This window comes from Vigna radiata, chromosome 2 (assembly GCF_000741045.1).
Source record: "Vigna radiata var. radiata cultivar VC1973A chromosome 2, Vradiata_ver6, whole genome shotgun sequence".
NCBI lineage: Eukaryota > Viridiplantae > Streptophyta > Magnoliopsida > Fabales > Fabaceae > Vigna > Vigna radiata.
Genome location: NC_028352.1, coordinates 17,290,944 through 17,300,389, shown reverse-complemented (window position 1 = coordinate 17,300,389; position 9,446 = coordinate 17,290,944). Strand labels below are relative to the sequence as shown.

The following is a 9,446-nucleotide window of genomic DNA, read 5'->3' as shown; positions in this document are numbered from 1 at the left end:
AGTAGACATTGTCACAAATACTTGGTGCGCAAGATGTAGTAGACATTGTCACAAAAATTTACTTTTTATCACCAATGTTTTCTTCCTATGGTCAATGCACCGAAAGCTGAAATGGATTCTTTACTTCTGTTATTAACGATTTCTTTATCACAAGGAAATGATTTCAGATTTCTAATCCACTAAAATTAAGCACTACAAATACTTATTTCCAAGGAGAAACATACAAGACAACATTTGTGGATGTTAGGTAGCCTTTATATATCCTCAATCTATCAGCCCCCAAAATGCCATCCAGGCAGCCAACTCAAACACTACAAGAAACTCAAGCACATTTGAATTCAGTTTCACAAGCTAAAAGATAAGCACTTTGCCAGGGTAGTCATCACTCCAATTCCAACAATAAAGATGAAAGCCAAAATAGATCAAAAATATGAATAATTCATAATACACAAAAATAACACCCCAAAAACAGTAGTCCACGTTCAGAACAGGACTAACAACCTAAAACTGACAAGAGATAATCAGGATTTGAATAAGTTAGGAATTTATTACCTTTCAAAATGGGGGAACGAGGTAACTTAACGACGTTTGTAACTAAGGACGCAATGGCCACCACCGCAACAAAGAACTCAACTACCACCACAACTCAGAACGAACTGGCGACCGCAATGACAACAACGACCGCAACAGCGACACAAATAAACTCTAACTGACGACAAAAAGACCGCGAAACAATGATGAGCAGTGTTGCAGGAGCTGCGTTTGTTGCAAAGATGAGCTACATTGTGGGAGTTGCATTCGTTGAGGAGAAATGAGAACGAGCTCCGTTATAAGAGAAATCAAATGGTTGCATGAAAACATTTAGGAAAAAGATGAGAGGTATTATGGAGAAAAGGGGGAACTTGAAAATGAAAGTTTTGCAAGTTTGAAAAAGGAAGAAAATTTAAAGGGCAGGAGGGACCAAAAATTTGAGTGTAAAAGGAAAACTAGAATAATAAAAATTATATTTTAATTTAGAGAGATAAAAAACCTCTTCAAAATATAATTAAAACCTCACTATTCTTAACATTCAGAAAATTCTTTTTATCTATCTTAAATAATGTTAATTTGAGAAGGATTTTCATAACTTCCAGAAAATAATCTTCATAGAATAACAATTTTTTTTTGTAATGTTTGTTTAAGATTATGTTATTTATTTAAACTTTAAACGACCTTCTTCTGTCTTTAATATCAAACTATCAAAGTTATATAATACATGTATACTATCTAAATATATCTAAATAAATGTATTAGACTGTTACGTGATAAAAAAACTTATTGAATATTTATTATACCTATTGAACCTATTAGAAACAATTCTTCTAATTAAAATTATACTTAATTTAAATATATTATTTTAAGGGCAAATTATTGGTAAAATTACACTGGTCTGTATATTTATTTTGAATAAACATGTAGCTATGATTGTTTCCCAATCCCATCATCACCGATTCTACAATTGAGTATCTGTAGTCAAACCCACTCTCATATTTAATTTAACTCCCATAGTATAATAATCATTCACCACTTTGCCAGTGGTGTCGCACTGATCGATGCTTCTGCCCAAAAAATCCTAATTTTCTACCGTCACAGATTCTTGTGTTGCATCACAGATGTAACATACAACCCAATCAACGATTCAGATCATGCTATTTCATAAGATAGGATAATGATACTTAAATAATATTTTTTCTACAATATTTGAACATCATTCATGTGTCATTCTGTAATTAGTCTATGACGATGTTTATAATTATTATTATTGATTAAGAAATAATTTTAGACTAATCACATAATGATACGTAAATAATATTCAAATATTATCAAAAAAATATTGTCTAAATATTATTATCCTTAGATGTTTCTCATGTTATTTCTTGTAAGGTTCTTTCATAATTACTTTTAATTTTAATTGTTATTATCGTATTTCAATATTTAATATTTTTATCTAAACAATTTATTTATAAATTAATAGAAAAATATTTAAAGGAAAAGAAAACTAATAAAGATTAGAACATCATTTTCTTAAATGGGGTAATATGTACGAAACTTTTCTAAAAATTAAATACTTTTCTAAAAATAAGTTCAAAAAATAATTTAACCCATACACTACTCTTTTCGGCCTAATCCATAAATTTATTTTATATTTATTGGTGTAAACATATGTTTATAATATTTTATTGATAATATCTTGTTTACATAATTTACAATTTAATATTAATTTTTATTTTAATAATAAATTATTTTTGAAAAAAGAAATTCTTATTTATCTCGTTCAGCATTTGTGGAGTGTAGAGATAATTATCTTTAACTAGTTTTTGGTTTGGTTAAAGAGTAAATTTTGTCATTTATTAAAATAAAAGGAATTTTAAAAAGCGGACAGGTAAACAAGCAATATACTCTTTTCTGTAAAGACTACTTTTTTTGAACTAAAAGGGTACATCAATATTTTAGCTAACAATAAAAAATAATTTAGTAAAACTGTTCTACTCATCGAGTTATTTATTTATTATTTATTATCTTTATAAAAAAAAAATGAAAGATATATAGTATATTTTTAAAATGGTGGGAGAATAAAGTTATATAAAATTTAGTTTATTTAACCAAAATTCATAATTTGTATGGTCCAGCTGTAAACAAGACTTTTTCATCTACCATTGCTCTTTTTCTGTCTTTATTTATTGATCCCAAAGTCATTCTCTTTCTCTCTCTCTCTTTCTTCAACAACACTTCCAAGCCCCACCAAAAGACCAGACTTATATTTACTTACAATTCTCTACAGACAAGGAATATCACATCAGCATAATAAGAAAATAAAAAAATAAAATTAAAAATAGTGTGAAGAAATAAGAAAGTTTCAACTAAACAAAACATACAAATGAATAAAAAAAATATTATCTTTAACAACCTTCTTTATGGTCCGTTTTAAATATAAAAATTAATAAAATAATTATATATAATTTGTTGTCAAAAATTATTAAAAAGTGTGAAGAAATAAAAAAGTTTCAACTAAACAAAACAAATAAATAAATAAATAATATATTTTTTTAATTATTTATTTTTGACAATTTTTTATATGAACGTTTGTGATTAATTCATTTCAAATATAAAAACCAATAAAATAATTATCTTATAAAAAAAATGATTTAAATCTTTGTTTGGTTCTTAAGTTAAAAGTTGGTGTTCAATTTAGTATCCTTTTAAAAATGTAAACCTTTGGTCCTATGATGTTCAAAATGTATCAAATCAGTCATATCGGTCAAATTTTAGGAAGAAATTTACTGACATAACTCTCAGACAATTAGTATGGAAAGCTGCAACATCAACAACTCCTAAAGTATGAGAGTTAGTAACGAGACAAATCAAAAAAGTTAATAAACAACCGTTAACAGATAGGACTGATTTGATATATTTTGCACTTTATAAAGACAAAAAAAATTTCCATTTTTTAAAAGGAAAACTAAACTTAACACCATCTTTTATCTTAGTGATAAAAAAGATTTAAACCAACAAAAAATATTAGAAAAAAGTTGATAAAATATTATGAAACATGAATGAAAGGCAAATACTCTCTTTCTTCCTTTGAAGAAACCTTGTTTTTCACTCTTCCATATACCATCTCTCTTGTTCAATTTTCATCCAAAGTCCATAGCAACCCTTAGGCTTTTTCTCTCTTCCTTGGTTTTGGTACACAGAAGAAAACAAAGTAGCCTTCATCATCATCATCACTTCATCCTCCAATCAATGGAAATGAGCTTGAGACTCCAAGACACAGAAACCCCACCTTCCATGAACTCATCACCAAGGAGCAGCAATCTTAGAAATCCAAGCAACAACACCAACACCACACCAAAATCCTTCCCCAGATCTGACTGCACCCCTTACCCCACCACCTTTGTCCAAGCTGACACCTCCACCTTCAAACAGGTGGTTCAAATGCTCACTGGCTCATCAGACTCCACAAACCCACAAGATCCACCTCCACCACAACCATCCAAGAACTTCAACATCCCTCCCATCAAAACAACACCAAACAAGCAGCAAGGCTTCAAGCTCTATGAAAGGAGGAACAACAACAACAACAACCTTAAGAACAACCTCATCATCAACACCTTGGTCCCCAATTTTCCACACATCTCAGGATTCTCCTCACCCCACAAACCAGAGATCCTCTCCCCTAGCTTCCTTAACTTCCCCTCCCTCACTCTCAGCCCTGTCACCCCATTGAATGATTATGACCCTTTTAACAAGTCCTCACCTTCACTCGCTAGCTCTACCTCCTCAGACGAAGACAAAGCCATAGCTGAAAAAGGCTTCTACTTGCATCCCTCTCCCATGTCAACTCCAAGAGAATTTGAGCCTCAACTCTTGCCATTGTTCCCTGTCTCTTCACCTACAGTTTCTGAGTTACCTTGAGAAAAAAAAATCAAACCAGACTAAAAACAAGATTTCTATGTATCATCATCATCATCGTCTCCAAGCTATGATTTATCATTTGATTTTCATTTGAAAGGTACATAGCTTACTCAAATTGTACACTTAGATGATGATGCCCCCTTTGTCTTCTTCCTTCCACGCTGCTATTGCTATCTCTTTCTCCTCTCAATTATATAGGACTTTTTCTATTCTTCTCCCTTTTTCTTTTGTAATTTTAAATTTCTATCCTCGTCTTCCAAGTGTTTGTTACTAAGCCCCATCCAAAGGAAATAGCCATTACCTAGAGAGAGAGAATCTCAATTTATGATCATCTGTGTTGATTCAATTTCACACCAACCACTGAAGAGAAGTTATGAAGAGACTCATGAAAAGGCAAAGAGAGGGTAAGGAAATGAGCATAATTTTTTGGGGAGATATTTTTGGTGCACCAGTGTCTGTACTAAGGAGTTAACTCTATCCTACTGCTTCTCTCATCAAAGAAAAATGTACCCAAAAGTAAGGTTGGTGGGTCAACTCAATGCAGGATCAAAAGGGTCCCTCTTGTTAGTGATTATGTAACATTTTAGTCTGAATTAATAGTTTTGGGTTATGTTTTCCTTGTCTCACTCTTATTTGATGGAAGATCATGTTAATGTGTAAGTTCTCATAATCCCTTTCTGATGTAGTAGTAAAGGAGAGACCTTTTTTCTTTGTTTTTTTGCTTTTAACTGAAAAAAAAAATGATAGATAGTGACAGTACCTTGTCTGCAATAATTGTTACATCTTAGTGAGTATGTGTGTTTGTACTGATCACTAAAACTTTCTTGTTTAATGGTTCTTATTGCTGATGAAACTATGCAGCAATCTAGTTGGTAATAATAATGGGTGTTCTGGTTCTGCTTCTTGTTGTCTATTGACTAATACTATGCACTAACCTAAGATAAATGCCAAAACTCTTATTTTTTGTGCTAAAAACTCAAAGAAACTTATTCAAAGATGATCTTAAAACAATTTGTGTAAACAAACTTATTTACTTTGTATACAAAGCAATTTACTACTTCACCCTTTTTTTTTTTTCATTTTGTTGGTTTAAAATTTCAAGATTGTAGTGGGAAGCATATAAATCAAGGAATAATGACAAACTTACAATGAAAAGTCTAAAGATGGAGAAAGAGAAAGTGGGACTTTTGACATAATCATCATTCTTAGAGAAAGAAACTTGGGTAGTATACAATCCATACATAAATAACAAGATTAGAGAATATGTGATGACAACCTTATTTTTCTTTTCTTACACCTTTTAGACTTTGTTTTGTCATTTAGGTACATCTAGGTTGGACCCAACTGTGTCAGTGCAATGGACAAGAATAAATTTTCTAAATTTTCTTTCTACCACTTTTTATTCTATTAGGGACATCTACTTCCATGGTTTGTGATCACTTTTTTGACAAATATGGAAGCTAATTAGGTGGTCTAGAAAAGCACAAGCTAGTAAGACCATATCATAAAGCACAATGAAATTTTTAAGAGGGGTTTAAGGATTTTATTAAACTGTTTAAGAAAAGAAAAATTCCCATTATTTTATTGTTTTACACTGTAATGCTTCCAAAAATGGTTGGATTCTCCGTCCAAATGTTGCTAATGGTTTTTATGTTTCAATCCTTAACATGTCAGTTTATTGCACTTTAGTCCTCCATTGTTGTAAAGATCTGTCAACGTCTTCACAAATCTCCAAAACTAAGAAATGGGACCACATATTCTATCACTTTGCTTTTATGTGAAGACTTTAATTTGATAATTATTAATGCAAATTTGTCCTAACTTTCATTTATGCAGTTTCATAAAATTTACCTTGATATTTTAAGTAAATTACAAAACGATAACTCTTGACATCATATTTAACTTACATATCATCATATTGCAAAAGTTTGATTGTGTTAAGATGAACATCCAATATATAATTATCATATTGTTAAGATTAACGGTTCTTATCAATAACCCGCAAATACCACTAACCATCTTTTATTGTTTTAAAATTTGAATTTAAGGTCCATTAATTAAAATATGTAAAACAGAGTACGATACGGATTGTTAAAAAGTGAAGAGCTTGTTCGGTCAATTTAAAAATGGTTCTTTTAATTTTCTTACAAATATTTTATCAAACAGTTGATGTGTAGAAAATGTAAAGACTGTAAAGAGTAGAAAAATCACACAAAGAATTTATATACTGGTTTGAATCAACAGATTCTACGTCTAGTTGTTAATCACTATAAACAGTGATTAACGGTTTAACAAAAATCAGTTTCACAGATTACAAAATAGTGAAAATAGAAAATTAAAACCTTCCTTCGACGAACGAACCGGAAGGGAGCTTCCTTTGACAAACGAACCGGAAGCAAACAATGAGCACTTTCCTTCGGCAAACGAATCGGAAGAGTGGAACAAGAGTCTTCCTTTAACAAACGAACCAGAAGAGCTTCCTTCGACAAACGAACCAACAATAGCTCTACCAACTTGAAGAGAACCGCTCCGACCTTTGACACACAAAGCGCGAGCTTCTCCTATTCACAAGACTTGACAAGAGCAAGAACTAACACTTGAGAACTTCCTCAACTTTCACTGTATTCTCAAATTCGCAAAGTTACCTTTCTAAAGTGTTAAGCAAAGGTATATATAGCCTACTAGTCTGAAACTGAAAAGACGCATTACAACTGCAAGTGATAATCGATTATTACAAGTAATAACCGATTATCAGCGTGGCTTAGAGCAGTTATGATTTTTAACGCTTCAACCGATCGGCTCTTGTACAAAGTCATTCGGTTTGAGTCTTCACAACCTTATGACGTTCGGTTTTCAACTATGTTTGACTTGAGCCCTTCACCTTTTGTCGTTCGGCTTTATTCCTCACTACATTTCATCGCTCAGTCCGAACTGCTCGGTCTCGGCATGCCTTTCGTGGTCAAGGTCATCCCCTGCACTGCTCGATCCTTACAGTTTAGTCTTGGTCATACCTCGCTTGGTCTTTTCCACAGCTTTCCACCACTCGACTTGATTCTGATATACCTTCCAACACTTAACATTTTATTCTAGTGTTAGTTGGACTTAATGTCATTCAACTTCTTTACAAAGTCGTTCGGTATGTAATTGTGGCTTGTGTTTGACATCATTCGGTCATTAATTGTTCGGTCTGTGTTTACCCTGTGTTTGGCCTCGACATGTTTGTGATTGTTCGGTCTTTTAGCTTTGTTTAGCCTTCGACTGCATTCGGCCTTAATCTGCGTTCGGCCTTATTTCATACGATCGTTCGGTCTTCAACTAAGTTTGGCCAATGTTCAACTTCGTTCGGTCCTGTGAGTGTCCATTCGGTCTTGAACTGTTATACACCGTCCAGCGTTCAACTATTGCATATTGTTCGGTCTTTGACTGATAGTGGTCGTTCGGTCTTCAACGTTATATGTCGTTCGGTTTGCATCTGCGCTCTTGTTCCGTTTCCTCGCGGACTAATCATATTGGAATGCTTTTAAACTTAATACAATAAGGATCTTTATATTCTTCATTCACTTTGTAACATCATAAAATCATTATCTTTAAGACATCAGTGCTTCTCATTGGTAACACCCTTCTCCCCATTGTTGCACTTCATCATTCCACAACCTTGAAGGACCCTCTATGCACCATAGAGAGCACCCTTTATGCTCGCATCTCCTTGTCTCCTAGAGGTCTCTTTCTCCTCTACTTAAGCTCTTGCCTCATTGTGATGACCACTATCACATTCGCTTTGGTAGCATTGTTGTTCTCACTCTCGTGGCCTCTCTTGTCGTGGTTGTTCTCCCAACTTTCTTGTTCTCGCATATGTTGTATTTAGGATTTTCCAGTACCTATATTTCGTTTCTCATTCTTCATCCATTTAGGAAATTCATATCTCGATGGGCACTCCAAATACTAGTCCATATCTTTTCTACGTATGAAAGGTGCAGCAGAATGAATAACATGAACAACAAACCAAAATGGGGTGAATTGATTTCTTATCGCAAATTGTGCCTTTAATAATTTTCTCTTATAATTTAATTTCCTTAATAATAAATTAAAACAATTATAAAGAGTGTAAGGAAGAGAGAAAATTTCACTGATAATTTTATACTGGTTCAGATCACAGGGATCTTACGTCTAGTTGTCAATCCAAAGGTTTAATCATTCTGGAAGTCTCTATTTTGGGGGGGAATCTCAATTTTGTGCCATTCTTTTTTAGTTTCTCAATTGGGTCCCAATTTTCTGAAAATTGCAACAATTGGGCCCTTTCCGTTAAATTGGGTTCAACGACGTTAATGTCTTATTGACGTGGCATGCTGGAATGAGTTTTTAATTGACACGTAGGGCATATCTGTCTGACGTGTATATTCCTGTCAGGCCGGTCATTTTTTTTCATATTTTCTTTTGCTTTCCCTACCTGAATGATCATCTGTTGCTTTTTCCCCACCGATGCTTTTTCCAAGCAGTTAATATCTTGGTGTTCCTGAAGTATCTTTAGAACTAAAGCCATTAAATTTATCATGGCTTCTTTGAATGACATCAAGCCTGTTATCCCTAATATCTTCAGGCACCACTTTGGAAGAATGTGAAAGATCAGATGCTCTAGTAACCTTGTCATCATGCAATTGATCAGGAACAGAACCACTGGATGGTAAAGACATGGTTTTGATTTGAGCATTCACAAAATTAGTTTCACAAAATGAGTTGGCACACTTCTCAATTTCATTGTCTTCATCATCAACATCAGAACCATAATTTCCAAGACCTAAAACATCTCCAAGAGAACTAGAATTATATTTTTTCACTGGAACCATCATTTTCTACCCTCTCTTTGACTGGTTCAAATCTAGCGTGCATTCGAAGCAGAGTGATAAGTTGTCGTTGAAGCTATCAAATTAATACTACTTTTCAAGGCAACTTCAGTATTGCCTAGTAGTATTCAAGAAAGTAGATAGGGCTAA

The 9,446-nt window shown here is 33.0% G+C and overlaps 1 protein-coding gene across 1 annotated transcript; it reads left to right on the top strand.

Annotated features, from left to right (window-relative positions):
- Nucleotides 1-3,593: 3,593 nt before the first annotated feature.
- Nucleotides 3,594-5,352, top strand: LOC106754441 (VQ motif-containing protein 19). Its single transcript, XM_014636459.2, has one exon. The coding sequence runs from the start codon at nucleotides 3,784-3,786 to the stop codon at nucleotides 4,453-4,455; it is 672 nt and encodes a 223-aa protein (XP_014491945.1). The 5' UTR covers nucleotides 3,594-3,783; the 3' UTR covers nucleotides 4,456-5,352.
- The last annotated feature ends 4,094 nt before the right edge of the window (nucleotides 5,353-9,446 follow it).

Coding starts and splice junctions, on each gene's coding strand:
- LOC106754441 (XM_014636459.2), top strand. CDS start 3,784: ATGGAAATGAGCTTGAGACTCCAAGACACAGAAACCCCACCTTCCATG.